Source organism: Ranitomeya variabilis, chromosome 7 (genome assembly GCF_051348905.1).
Source record: "Ranitomeya variabilis isolate aRanVar5 chromosome 7, aRanVar5.hap1, whole genome shotgun sequence".
Lineage (NCBI taxonomy): Eukaryota > Metazoa > Chordata > Amphibia > Anura > Dendrobatidae > Ranitomeya > Ranitomeya variabilis.
The window spans coordinates 228,834,433-228,849,478 of NC_135238.1; the positions used below are offsets into that span (position 1 = coordinate 228,834,433).

General features: G+C 46.6%; 1 protein-coding gene across 1 annotated transcript in view; it reads left to right on the forward strand.

Moving 5' to 3' along the window:
* The window catches only part of DARS1 (aspartyl-tRNA synthetase 1), a 99,937-nt gene that overhangs the window by 43,544 nt on the left and 41,347 nt on the right, over positions 1 to 15,046 (forward strand). Inside the window, exons 5-6 of the mRNA XM_077273037.1 lie at positions 1,480 to 1,572; positions 4,920 to 5,022. Of these exons, the coding sequence (XP_077129152.1) occupies positions 1,480 to 1,572; positions 4,920 to 5,022 (196 nt within the window). The remainder of the gene's footprint in view (positions 1 to 1,479; positions 1,573 to 4,919; positions 5,023 to 15,046) is intronic.

A 15,046-nucleotide genomic window follows, 5' to 3' on the forward strand; every position in this document is an offset into this window, starting at 1 on the left:
AGCTGTAATACCGCACACGGCTTGTGGTCAGGAGTGGCGCTGTTTCTGAAAGAAAGCAGCCTTTTTTTTTTTTTTTTTATCTTAGAGAAGGGTTACTACTGTCAATACTTTCCCTTTTATATCTTAAAGGGTTAATCCCAAAATAACATGTTGTCCTCTATCTTCAGGATAGACGATAAGTTGCTGATCACTCGTGGTCCCTGGATTCCTGCGAATGGAGATCAGCAGCCCCGTCCTGACCTCCGCTCCGTTTAATGCCTTTAATGGGACAGAAACAGGCGAGCGCTGCACTTGGCCATCCAATAGACAATGAATGGAGCAGAGGCCGCACAGCTCCACTCTTATGGACAGAGCGCAGAGCCTAGATGCTGGGGGTCCCAGCGGTCAGACCCCTGGTGATCAGCAAGTTATGCCTTATCCTGAGGGTAGGGGATGACGTGTTATTTTGGGACTAACTTATAAATGCAGGTAAGTCCTGTTAGGGTTATATTCCAGCAGAAAGTCCTCGCACCACACTGGAGTCATTGTGCTCTGCATACCCCAGAAGGACGGCTGCGTCTGCTCCTGTCTCCCTATAAATTCCAGGCTCGGGAGATGTTATTTCTTAATTAGATTTTGCATGTTGGAATCTATTATTTGCGATTCATAACCGAAAAGTAAACGGAAAATGTTCATAATGAGAAGTCGACGGTTAATGCAGAAAGATTAAACCTGCAAATAATGTAATCGCCTTTTATTAGCAGCAGCCAGGAGCTATTAGGGGAATTCCAGGCGCCGTTTCGCGGTCAGGATTAACGTCTGAGCGTGTCCCCGCAGGGAGCGACGTTCTCTGATGGGTCTCACCTGCGCAGGTGAATGAGAGATTAGAAATGTGTATACACCCAAGTGGGGCGACGTCTGCAAACAGCAGTCCTGCTTCTCAGAGGGACCACCGTGAATCACATGCAGAGATTAAAGGGGAAAAGTGGACCCCAAACACTTTTATATATGTAAAATAACAAACGGACCGTTCCCAGGACCAGCGACGACTCTGCACCGCAGCTCCAGGCTCTGTATTCTCACTGCAGCAGTGATGTCGACTGCACGCATTAACACTGCAGCCAATCGCTGAGCTTAGCGACCCTGCAGGATGAGATTGGTGATTGACTGCAGTGGTGACGTTACTGCATAGAATCTGTGCATTTAATCGGAGGGGACAGATGAGCCACGGGTGCAGCCAGTGCGGCAGTCTTAGGCTGCAGGTGTATATTGTTATCATTTCTGTGCATCTCATTGGGACAAATCTATGCAAAAATAGGGTTATTTCACTGCAAAAAAACTCCCAGTATTTCATGTGATCATTGCCAACATTTCCCTTTCTGCGTACAGTTTTCCTTAGTGGTTTGCAGACGGGCCGGCGTTGCATCGGACGAAGCTGAGTCAGCACCTGGAAATAAAAACCTATGACAGCCATAATTTCTTTTTCTTTTTATCATCCAGAGAGGGTCCTCGTGAGAGTGAAAGACCTGACCCTGCAGAAAGCGGACGAAACAGTCTGGGTCCGTGCCAGGGTCCACACCAGCAGAGCAAAGGGTAAGCGCTCGTATGGCTCCTCTAACATGGTGTCAGTTACATCGGTCTGATCTTCCCATACTGGAAGGGTCACTATCGTTATACTGGAAGGGTCATCGTCTCGTTATATTGGAAGGGTCACTGTATCGTTATACTGGAAGGGTCATCATCTTATACTGGAAGGGTCATCATCTCCTTATACTGGAAGGGTCATCATTTCGTTATACTGGAAGGGTCATCATCTCGTTATACTGGATGGGTCATCATCTCCTTATACTGGAAGGGTCATTGTTTCCTTAAACAGGAAGGATCACTGTCTCCTTATACTGGAAGGGTCATCATCTCCTTATGCTGGAAGGATCATCGTCTCCTTATACTGCAAGGGTCATCATCGTATACTGGAAGGGTCACTGTCTCCTTATACTGGAAGGGTCATTGTCTTGTTATACTGCAAGGATCATCGTCTCCTTATACTGCAAGGGTCATCGTCTCCTTATACTGGAAGGGTCATCATCTCCTTATACTGGAAGGGTCACTGTATCGTTATACTGCAAGGGTCATCGTCTCCTTATACTGCAAGGGTCACTGTCTCCTTAAACTGGAAGGGTCATCATCTCCTTATACTGCAAGGGTCATCATCTCCTTATACTGCAAGGGTCATCGTCTCCTTATACTGGAAGGGTCATTGTCTCCTTATACTGCAAGGGTCATCGTCTCCTTATACTGGAAGGGTCATTGTCTCCTTATACTGCAAGGGTCATCGTCTCCTTATACTGGAAGGGTCATCGTCTCCTTATACTGCAAGGGTCATCGTCTCCTTAAACTGGAAGGGTCATCATCTCCTTATACTGCAAGGGTCATCGTCTCCTTATACTGGAAGGGTCATCGTCTCCTTATACTGGAAGGGTCATCATCTCCTTATACTGGAAGGGTCATCATCTCCTTATACTGGAAGGGTCATCATCTCCTTATACTGGAAGGGTCATTGTCTCCTTATACTGCAAGGGTCATCGTCTCCTTAAACTGGAAGGGTCATCATCTCCTTATACTGCAAGGGTCATCGTCTCCTTATACTGGAAGCGTCATTGTCTTGTTATACTGCCAGGGTCATTGTCTCGCTTTGTAAGACCTCGGTCTTGATTATCTAGCAATGGCAAAATGATCTGGTTATAAAAAGTGGCGCAAAACGAGGCTGAACTTTTACTGATGCATCAGGGAGACAGGTAATGGCAGAACGATCTTCTGTAAGCTCAGTGCATCAATCAACAATCTGAGGAGGTAAGTTTCGGCCTGCAGTCCAAGCTGAGGATTGATGTAATTGCAGCAAATACTCTGCTGTCAGAAGTATTAACTCTGTACAGGTTTTCAGCTTTGCAGTCCAATTACCAATTTTTGCATTCACCGATAGCAGGCAGAGCAATGAGATGCACAAGGTGTTTTTATACTGTGATAAAACAGGAAACCTCCTTTACATCTGGCGTGATGATCTCGTGGGTACTGCCCACCCGGCCTCCCGCTTCAAATTAGCTCCGATCCTGGCAGTTTAACCCCTTAAATGGTGTAATCAAAAGCAACCGCAGCATCTAAGGAATTTAATAGAGGGATGGAGTATCTTCTGTCTGGCCATCGGCACCAAGGGGCATGATTGCAGGGTGCCAATGTAAGCGGGGGTCCCAGTGCTGCCATTAGCATCTGCCTGGAATACAGTGTGATGATCACTGGTTCAAATTCCCTGGTCGAACCCCCAAAAAAGGAAGATTATGTTCAATAAATAAAAAAAATATTAAAAAAAAAAGCCCTATGTCAAAATAAAAAGAGAGAATCCTTTTTATAGATTTTTTTATTTAATGATTGGCCATTAACAATTTACATCTTTGGTAGCGCCACAATCGTAGTGAGAATAAAGGTATTTATAATACAGAGAGAGAAAAAGGAAACGGGGCAGATGTGCTGTTTTGATCCATCCCCTTCTCCCTGAAAATAATTGGGAAAATGAGTCAATAAATTATAAGTACCATTGAAAATTGCAACTCATCCCACAAATTTTGGAGGCAGTGACCCAAAGAAAACCTGCACATTTGGGAACCGCTGCATTTGTGCTGCAATGGAGAATTAGATTTTTTTTTTTGTACCTTGCGATAAAAACCAAAAAAATAACGCAAATTAGAATGGCTGAACTGTCTGTTGTTGTTGTTTTTTTGCAATAAAAAAAAAATTATAGTAATATTAAAAACTAGTCAATACGTTGTATGTTTTCTAAAGTAATGCCAGTAAAAAAAAATTTTTTAAAATGCCCTTTTGCAACTTATATAAAGAATGAGTTAATAAGTTCTGGCTCTTTAAAAGAAAGGATTAAAAAATAGATAATATAATATTTTATTTATTTTCTGTGTCTTCACATCGCGTTAACTTATAAATACGACAAAAGGCCAAAGGTCTTTTTTCAGTTCAGTAATTTAGACGTAGGAGTAAAATTTAGGACATAATTCTCAGCCTGGTAGTAAAATGACGTCATCCCCCTCCCACCCTATTACTTGACCACCCATCCTCTGTGCTCCCCAGGCGTGGCGCACATTTCCCAAATGTCAAATTGTTATTTTAGTCCTGCAAAAAAAAAAACCCACCAACATTCTCTTACACTATCCCAGACCCAAAGCCCATTGTGATACAAAAGGGTATCTGCCATTAGTGATTGTCGACTGCGCTGAGTGACTGCTGAGGAAGTGGTGCCGTCCGTCTGCTGCTGCACCCGGCAGGCAGAAGAATCACCAGGATATTTTATTTTATGCAATGTCGTGTTTTTTTTGCACAATTTATTTAGTCTAAGCCTCATCTTTTAATAATAAAAGTAAAAAATAAATATATATATAAGAATTCATTAGTGAGCTCATATGTCTGACTGGAGACTTTATAACTCTCTTATCTATCTGTCTTTTTTTTTCCTGAGCTCCTCTCAGCTGATATATGACCACAGACCACATCAAAGTCAGATGTGCTTGGAAACAAAAGAGCCTGTAAAAGCCAAACGGTGCAAATAAAAAAAAAAAATGAAACCCATTTGCAAAAATTATTTTTTGTCCAAAATATGTGCATTTAATTAAGAAGAAGAATTGTCCTCAAAGATGGGCAATCAGTATAATGGGGCCTCTGACTACAGCACAACAGTGTGATAAAGGCAGACGTTGCAGCTATGAATGTTGGTAGCCCCCCGCCCTGGAGTTTCTCTGTTTACAACATTGACTTCTGTACATTATTTTAGGCTTTTTTTGATGCCCCTGTTTATGTTTCGGGTCCATTCTTTCCCTCTTTGTGTACATTGTGCCTCCGCCGCGCTCACAATCCACCTGTACTCTGTTTCCGCTCCTCAGGAAAGCAGTGTTTTCTGGTCCTACGTCAGCAGCAGTTCAACGTCCAGGCCCTGGTGGCTGTGGGAGACCGTGCGAGCAAGCAGATGGTTAAGTTTGCTGCCAAGTAAGTAAGCAATTCTATCCTGTTGTCAGAGCAGACAATGGTGAGAACCCCCCGTCCGTCCGTCAGGGCTGGGACCACTCTCACACATTTACTTCAATGCTCCATTTGTTTAAGAAGGAGAAAAAATTGGGGGCGCACTCGTTTAAGATTGTCACTCCACCGTCACGTTGAATACATTACTTTCACAATGGATTCCAGGGCCCGAAATTCATTTGAAGCCGATGAAGCGGCAGTCTATCCACATTACACCAAGCACAAAAGACCTGGCTGCGTCTTCAGGATTTTAGGGAGGAAGTGGGCACCATGGGGGGGGGGGGGGGGTATAAGCGGATTTGCTAACTTTTTTCAACTTTCCTTAAACTTTTTTTTTAACAAGACAATGCTTTCTGGAAAATAAAGTAAAAGACTTGAAGGGTTATTCTCAACATTAAAAGTTATCATCTCTCCTAAGGATCAGTGGTGAGACCTCCTCCGGTCTTGAGAACGGGGCTCTGAAGTGCACGTGTGGCATCAGGCCATTTATTCTGCATGGGGACTGCTGGAGGGAGCGGAGTTCAGCTCTCGGCTTTTTCCACCAATCCCGTACAAAATGAACGGAGCGTGTACGTCCACGGTTGTCTTCGGAGGGTGCGAGTCCGCTGGAGAGGGGTGCGAGTCCGCTGGAGAGGGGTGCGAGTCCGCTGGAGAGGGGTGCGAGTCCGCTGGAGAGGGGTGCGAGTCCGCTGGAGAGGGGTGCGAGTCCGCTGTAGAGGGACCCGAGTCCGCTGTAGAGGGGCGCGAGTCCGCTGTAGAGGGGCGCGGGTCCGCTGTAGAGGGAGTGGGTGGGTCCGCTGGAGGATGCGAGTCCGCTGGAGAGGGACGCGAGTCCGCTGGAGAGTTGCGCTAGTGCGCTGGAGAGTTGCGCGAGTCTGCTGGAGAGGGCACGCAAACCCGCTGGAGAGGGTGCGAGTCTGCTGTAGAGGGGCGCAAGTCCGCTGTAGAGGGACGCGAGTCCGCTGTAGAGGGACGCAAGTCCGCTGTAGAGGGGCGCGAGTCCGCTGTAGAGGGGCGCGGGTCTGCTGTAGAGGGAGTGGGTGGGTCCGCTGGAGGATGCGAGTCCGCTGGAGAGTTGCGCGAGTCCGCTGGAGAGTTGCGCGAGTCTGCTGGAGAGTTGCGCGAGTCTGCTGGAGAGTTGCGCGAGTCTGCTGGAGAGTGGCGCGAGTCTGCTGGAGAGTGGCGCGAGTCTGCTGGAGAGTGGCGCGAGTCTGCTGGAGAGTGGCGCGAGTCTGCTGGAGAGTGGCGCGAGTCTGCTGGAGAGTGGCGCAAGTCTGCTGGAGAGGGCTGCCGCTCTGACCGCTGGTTCCGAGGCATATACTGCTGTAACTGGAATGAAGGTTTGAGAATCAGAAAAAACCTGCGGGACATTCCGGGTGCTGCCATCATCATCCGGGTGATGAAGAACTTTTGTTCTTTGGGGTTTTTTTTTTTTTTTTTGGCATTACGCGATCCTGAGATACAACTGTACGCCGAAACGCGTGATACAATAATATCTGACTTTGGACATCCTTCATCCTCCGGCAGAGCCCGAATATCACGCAAGTCTTTTTCTGATTCTCAAACCTGCATTCATTATATATCTCCGCACTTGGGATTCCCACCAATCAAAATGTGTCAACGTTTGTATAAAAATGCATTTATCCTTTAGGGTGTGTTTATAGGTCTTACCACCATTGTGAATTTTCCTTGGTCCCTATATTAAGGCAGTCCTCCGCCCTGGCTCTGGAGAGCGGCTGTATATTTGCTCTCCGCAGGGTCTGCAGTTCCCGTCTTCTTGCATCTTGGATGCCGCTGCACCGTGGACACACATGGGGGCAGGGTAGGGTCCGCGCCGACCCCTGCAATCCCCCGGCCGCTGCGGCCACCTTCCTGGATGCAGAAGGACGGGAACGACGGTCTCTACAGAGAAGACAAGCGGAGGAGCGAGGTCAGATGTCCATACATGGCAGGCGGAGCGTCCCTTTAATATACATACACTTGATTTATTCACCCAGATTATGGCGATTTCACGTAATATTTTCCTATCATGGCTCTTCGTCCTGCTGCCACATGCTATGTCTCCTTCTCTGACATGTCTCGTTTAGCATTCACCTTGAAATAACAATTACACAACATCTTTTTTTTTTTCTGCAGTGTGCCATTCCTCTTTTAATCCTCCTGGAACTATATGAAGTAAATTTATAACCTGGTTCCCCTTGTCTTGATCATTGGGTTTGATCCTCGGACAGATGTCCACTGAGTGTTGTCACTGTCAGACTTTGTAGAGACTCGCCCTATTGGCAAGAGGAATGGTCAGGCCCAATATTACTGACTTCCAGGAGGAGTAACAGAGGGATGACAGAACACGTCCTGGGTAAAGATGCACCAGATGTCGGGAGAACAGACGAGTCCAATATTAGAAGACAGTTCTAGGAAAATGTTCCTGTTTAGATGGAAAACTTGTGTATCACAGTGTGACCGTCAGATAAGCCACAGTATTGCGTGGACTGCCTTTTTCCAAAGCCCTTTATTTCATTTGCTAAATATGTTGCATCTTAAAGGGATTGATTGTAATAGAAGAAGCTTCACTTATTTAGGAAGAACTATTGACTTTCGTGGAAAATCAAGGTAGTTGATGGGATCTGGGCGTTACAGAAAGATTCTCCTCTAGGGGGAGCTCTCTGCATAGAGTTTCACCATTGACTTCCAGCAGTATGTAGTGAGCTCCCCCTGGTGGTGGCTGCAGGCAGGTGACATTTTATCAGTTTTCCTACATTTTTTCCTCTTTTGTTGAAGCAGCGATGGCCGTAATAATAACCTGCAGTCTCGGAGGATTATCCCTTTTTTGACAAGAAGCAATTCATTAAATCTGAACTCTGTTGTATAGAGTCCCCGGGGCGGGAGCTGTGGTTGGGAATTCCCGGCTGTTTACGTCTTATACAACCACAAGTCTTAATAGATAAATTACCCTTATAAATATCAGAATTTTTCTTTTTTTTCCCCCACTTCTGCAATTCTAAAGGAGGCAACGGCGACACAATTAAAGGCAAATCTGATTTTTATTGTGAATATCACAGAAATGGGGATTTCATAATGTGATGGACGAGGAGTAAAAAAAATTCTGTTAAAATTCCTTTACTCCAGCTCAGAGTGTAAAATAACCCGGATTATCAGATGAGTAGTGCAAAAGTCACATATGAAATTGGGAAGGGTTTATAGTATATCCTGGTCCTGACACCATGCATTAGGTCAGTGCAGCTAGCGGGTGCAAATTGAGGGGGTCCCAGATGTGAGACCCCCCACATGGTGCGTCCTGTGTCTTAAATCCTATCTTCTGCGATCCCTCCTTTCTCTCTACACCGTCCACATGATTTCGCACTTCTGTACTATAAAGACAAGGATCAAAGCAAAGTCGCCATTTTTCCCTGACTCAATGAATGGACAGATACACAGCATTCGTTTCTCTGGAGCTGGATGTGATTGACAGCTCTGGAGGCCATACTGCTGCCCGGGGCGTCTTCAGTAGCTGGCCAATACACTGACCACTTCGTTATAATGACACCGTCCTGAGGGGCGCAGTCCTGCCTCGGGTTCGTTACTTAATTAGCCGTCCATGGTGGCTCATATGTTTCTAATTAGTAACCTGCAATTAGTGAGGAATGATTGACAGGATGAGCCGACGAACTCGCCCGGCATTATCCCCCTTCCCTTTCTGGGAAAATAGAAGGAAAATTGCTAAAATTATTCCAAATTTGGAAAAGTTGGGTGACTTTGAGTATGGCAGCTGTTAATGTCGATGTTCTGCTTAAAATAAAAATGGCTGAAAAATCACTTTATAAGTGATAAAAAAAAGACTCTTCCAGTTCATTTCTATTGTAAAACCACTTTGCTGTTCAACGTTTGCAGCATTTTCATCTCTTGAAGGATCGGACATATTGAAATCCAACATGCCCAATCCTTCTGTCTGCAGACCTCCCAGAGATGGCGGCCCCTATATACATGACACAGGTGAATTATCCCTCCAGGTTCAGGCGCAAATAAATGTGTAGATTTTGGAGGGGGGACATTCGCTCTTGAGTGGGGGTCCAGCAGGTGCTGCTCGTTCCCTGATGATTTCTCGTCTTGGTTGAGGGACTTTGTTTCATCCCCAGTAAACAAGCTGCCCTTACATTGTTATTACGCCATTGTCCTGTTTTCTTCCATTTCCTCAGTTTTTGTTTTTTTTTTACATATATTTTTAGTCTGGGAAGGAGGAAGCTCCAGTAATAGATGTTTAGTCTCCTGAAGATCTATGTACGTTACCTTAATGTAGGCGAGAGAGTGACTGATTCCCCAAAACAAGCTGCCGAGTCCGTCCGCACATCCAGCAGGGGGGGAATTATTCACTTTACTCCATGGAAGTCAATGAAGAATGATGGCCGCTTATAGAAGAGAGGGTGCGTTGCCTCCGGTATTCTGTGAATGAGAAATACTATAGTGCCCCTTTATAAAATAACCTCTACTCACCTCTCAGTACTGACAGCGCTGTGCGCAATGCGAGCGCTGCAGACGATCTGCACCCGGCAGCCTTGTTTGTAGCTGTAAGACGACTTGCTGCAGCAGGAGCCTCCCCCCTTCAGTGGGTCACCAGCTGAAGATGGACCTGGTCGCAGGAGATTAACCCCTCTGTTCCCTGCAGGAACACTTCATGGTTTAGGGTTTGCGTTCCCTTCAGCTCCCCCTAGTGGTGGCTTCAGGGAGTTAGAACATTGACGGTGTGAAGGGCAGCTGGGGATTTGTTGCTCTGTATCAGTAAGCTGCACGACTCCCTCTGTTTCAGGATGGGCCACTTAATTTTCTTGAGGCTGCCCACCGGCTGCAGAGTTGGCACTTTAGGCAGAGGATTTAGAGGGCACCATGGCGCCATTGTTCTTATATAGAGTAATGTTACACTATGAAATCAGAGCAGCTACAACAAAGCTATATACACAGGACATCATGTAATGCTTCCTCTCCCCTGCGGAGGCACTGCAGGGAAATCGAACACTGGCTGCAAGGTTTTCCACATGGTAAAAAGTCTCTGTACACTGACCGGCAATCACACAAATTAACATTTAGGAGGACCCTCATTCCTGGTCACTGGCACCTAGTAACATACCGTGGCGCAAACATGGATACCCTCGGGCATGCATCGGCCACTCGTGTGTGCATTGGCCCCTCGTGTTTGCGTGTCCCCCTCGTATGTTACATAGTTACATAGTTATTAAGGTTGAAGGAAGACTGTAAGTCCATCTAGTTCAACCCATAGCCTAACCTAACATGCCCTAACATGTTGATCCAGGGGAAGGCAAAAAAAACCCATGTGGTAAGAGTAAGCTCCACCATGGGGAAAAAAATTCCTTCCCGACTCCACATACGGCAATCAGACTAGTTCCCTGGATCAACGCCTTATCAAGGAATCTAGTGTATATACCCTGTAACATTATACTTTTCCAGAAAGGTATCCAGTCCCCTCTTAAATTTAATTAATGTATGTGCAGCGGCCCCTCGTGTTTGCGTGTGTTCCACCCCCCTTCCTGTGTTTGCGTTGGCCCCCTTCGAGCTTGCATGTCCCCCTCATGGGTGTCCCCCTTATACATGCATCGGCCCCTCATCCTTGCGTTTCCCCTTCATGTGTGCATTGACATCTCGTGCTTGCGTGTCCCCCTCATGTGCATCAACCCCTCGTCCTAGCGTGTCCCCCTCATGTGTGCATTGACCCCTCGTGGTTGTGTGTCCCCTCATGTGTGCATCGACCCTTCGTCCTTGCGTGTCTTAGTGTATGCGTTGGCCCCTCACGTTTGCATGCCTCCCTTATGCATGCATCGGCCCCTCGTGCTTGCGTGCCCCCCTTATGCATGCATCGGCCCCTCTTGCTTGCGTGTGCCCCCCGTGCTTACATCGGCCCCTGCTCTTCCCTCCTGCACATCTGTAGTATGCCTGTTTCAGCAGCAGTGCCGGACCCTAATGACTCCCGCAGTATGGCCGATTGTCCTGTGTATTGTCTCCATCTACAAGGCGCTCATTAATTCTCCAACTAATGATTCTCCTGACACTGGAAATGACAAAGGGGCCAGTGAAAGCCGAGAGTCCCCCGAGGGCATGGGGAGGATTCTGGAACACCCAGCAGACAAGCATTCATGACTGACGTCCTGCTATGGGCCCGCAGCGGGGGGCTACCTTTATGTGTGCCCCTCCAGGTACCTCTGCTCTGCTGTATTACAGAATGCCCCCTGTAGGGGACCACTCGCAGATTACTGAGGGTCTTTGATCACTTCATACAGGGCTCTATCTCCAGACACACCAATTAGCTTGACGAATTTCCTGCAATCACAAGGATGAGGAGCAGCGGGGTTCTGGGGGGATTGTGCATGAATACTGTAAATGTAGTGGTCACATGGATCTTCCACCGAGTCACACGACCCCTAGATATATGATTATTGTGCTGCGTGCCGTTGCTGCAGGGGTCATATTGGGGTCCCTGGTGGACACATGGGGGGTCCTATGGTGAGATGGGGATCGCCATATTGACTGATGGGATTAAAGTGATGGCTCCTGTGGATTATGGCTAGTCTCAGAAATGCCATCCCTTTATGATAGGTGGGGGTCTACCCTCTGGGTCTCCCCCCCTGATTTGGAGAATACATGTCCATAGACAGAAGTGATATTACATTCAGGTCAAAATTTATCACAGGGCTAAAATACTCTAAAATCAAAGTTTGCAAATGGATGTAGTTTCCACTTGGGTAAAGCAACAGTCCAAATAGTGAATATACTACAGCAGCCAAATTCCCCAGGATCTGAGCACGCTTCACCCACCAAACTCGACGCACGTTTCGCACACGGCTTCATCAGGTGCATGTGCTCGCCCCATGCAGCAGAAAGTCAGTGCATGCACATAGATATGCAACATAATGCAAGTTCATGCGCCAAAGGTGAAAGGGTCACCTGACTACGCACGAGATTGCACTGATTAGATGGTGTCCTAATCATATTTGAGGAAAACACAGGCAAAATGGCGATCGCAGCTCTCCAATAGGCATGTGTAGGGGTCACATAACAGTGATGACCCCAAATTATTCATCAGCAGTGATGGATGGCAAGAAAAAGACCAAGTTACACTAAGATTTGTAGTGGACTGAGCCTGTTAGGGTCTGTGTACCCCCTGACTCTCCTCCTTTGGGGTCTGAGCTGGACCACACTGTGGACTCCTCATGGTTCGGGGTGATGCTGGGAGAAAGAAGAAAAATTGTCCCCAAACTTCAGAGAGAGGAAGCCATCGATCCTTCTCTGTGGCCCTCTGGTCCGGAGGAACAGGAAAGGCTTTATTTGGGGTCTTTCTCCTTTGGAAGGGGGCTGTAGAGATCGCTTCCTTGTGCACTTTTTTCGTGTGTGGCCCGCTGCATGATTTTTGGCATATCGGATGGAAATAACCCTAATTTGTGGCAGGTTTATTACAGGGGCCCTTTACACCTTGCAGAAGCTGGAGATGCTGCGCGCTTCTTATTTTCTAGTATTCTGCACCAGTCTATAATAAATCGTCTCCGTTTGCCCCAGTGTAATGGATGCAGATAATTCATGTTGTAAACGCATCCGTCTAATAATCTGCTCGTCATTGGTTTCTATCAGTCATTGCACTAATTAGAGAGACTTTTACTTTCCGCCTTGTCGGGCAGCGACGGCTGATCCAGGATGTGACCTCTCGTCCCCCATTAGATTGTTGTCTCCCTTGTTTGTTTGTCCGGGGTAATGCGGCTATTTTGGGCCCATCTTTCCTGGATTTGTTTAGACTGTCATTCTGTATGCAGCTTTGATGCAGGCGGCCCCAATATCAGACCCGTGCCCCACGACCGATGATATATATATACAGTACAGACCAAAAGTTTGGAGACACCTCACTTAAAGATTTTTCTGTATTTTCATGACTATGAAAATTGTACATTCACACTGAAGGCGTCAAAACTATGAATTAACACATGTGGAATTATATACTTAACACAAAAGTGTGAAACAACTGAAATTATGTCTTATATTCTAGGTTCTTCAAAGTAGCCACCTTTTGCTTTGATGACTGCTTTGCACACTCTTGGCATTCTCTTGATGAGCTTCAAGAGGTTGTCACCGGGAATGGTCTTCCAACAATCTTGAAGGAGTTCCCAGAGATGCTTAGCACTTGTTGGCCCTTTTGCCTTCACTCTGCGGTCCAGCTCACCCCAAACCTGTTGTGAATTCTGTTCTTGGGTTCCCTCCGGTGGTTGTTGGTGGTATTGCAGCTGTTCCTGGCTGGCAATCCTGCTCAGGTGTCCTTGCTGATTGCAGTCCTGACTGGGGTATTTAGGACTGCTGGATTCATTAGTCAGTGCCAGTTGTCCATTGTTCTTGGAGGGATTGCTGCTCTCTCTGGTTCCTCATGCTCTGCTGCCAATTCAGATAAGATAAGTGTCTGGTTTTTTGTCTCTGTGCACACATGCAGTGTGCTTGTAATTCAGTGCAATCCATTTGTGTTTTTGTCCAGCTTAGACTTTGTTTGGATTTTTCAGTCATGCTGGATTCTCAGGAGTTGCAGATATACTTGCTATGTCTTTAGTTAGATGTAGTATATTTGTATTTTCCGCTGTGGATATTTTTAGGATTTTAATACTGACCGCTTAGAATTCTGTCCTATCCTTTTCTATTTAGCTAGAAGTGCCTCTTTTGCTAAAGTCTGTTTTTCTGCCTGCGTGTGTCTCTCCTCTTATACTCACAGTCAATATTTGTGGGGGGCTGCCTATCCTTTGGGGCTCTGCTCTGAGGCAAGATAGAATTCCCATTCCCATCTATAGGGGTATTTAGTCCTCCGGCTGTGTCGAGGTGTCTAGGACAAGTCAGGCACACCCCACGGCTACTTCTAGTTGCGGTGTCAGTTTAGGGTTTGCGGTCAGTACAGATACCACTTACTCCTGAGAAAGTCTCTCATGCGGCTCCAAGGTCACCGGATCATAACACAAACCATCTCGATTGGGTTCAGGTCTGGTGACTGTGGAGGCCAGGTCATCTGGAGTAGCACCCCATCACTCTCCTTCTTGGTCAAATAGCCCTTACGCAGCCTGGAGGTGTGTTTGGGGTCATTGTCTTGTTGAAAAATAAATGATGGTCCAACTAAATGCAAACCGGATGGAATAGCATGCTGCTGCAAGATGCTGTGGTAGCCATGCTGGTTCAGTATGCCTTCAATTTTGAATAAATCCCAAACAGAGTCACCAGCAAAGCACCCCCACACCATCATACCTCCTCCTCCATGCTTCACGGTGGGAACCAGGCATGTAGAGTCCATCCGTTCACCTTTTCTGCGTCGCACAAAGACACGGTGGTTGGAACCAAAGATCTCAAATTTGGACTCATCAGACCAAAGCACAGATTTCCACTGGTCTAATGTCTATTCCTTGTGTTCTTTAGCCCAAACAAGTCTCTTCTGCTTGTTGCCTGCCCTTAGCAGTGGTTTCCTAGCAGCTATTTTACCATGAAGGCCTGCTGCACAAAGTCTCCTCTTAACAGTTGTTGTAGAGATGTGTCTGCTGCTAGAACTCTGTGTGGCATTGACCTGGTCTCTAATCTGAGCTGCTGTTAACCTGCGATTTCTGAGGCTGGTGACTCGGATAAACTTATCCTCAGAAGCAGAGGTGACTCTTGGTCTTCCTTTCCTGGGACGGTCCTCATGTGAGCCAGTTTCTTTGTAGCGCTTGATGGTTTTTGCCACTGCACTTGGGGACACTTTCAAAGTTTTCCCAATTTTTCGGACTGACTGATCTTCATTTCTTAAAGTAATGATGGCCACTCGTTTTTCTTTACTTAGCTGCTTTTTTCTTGCCATAATACAAATTCTAACAGTCTATTCAGTAGCTCTATCAGCTGTGTATCCACCAGACTTCTGCACAACACAACTGATGGTCCAACCCCATTTATAAGGCAAGAAATCCCACTTATTAAGCCTGACAGGGCACACCTGTGAAGT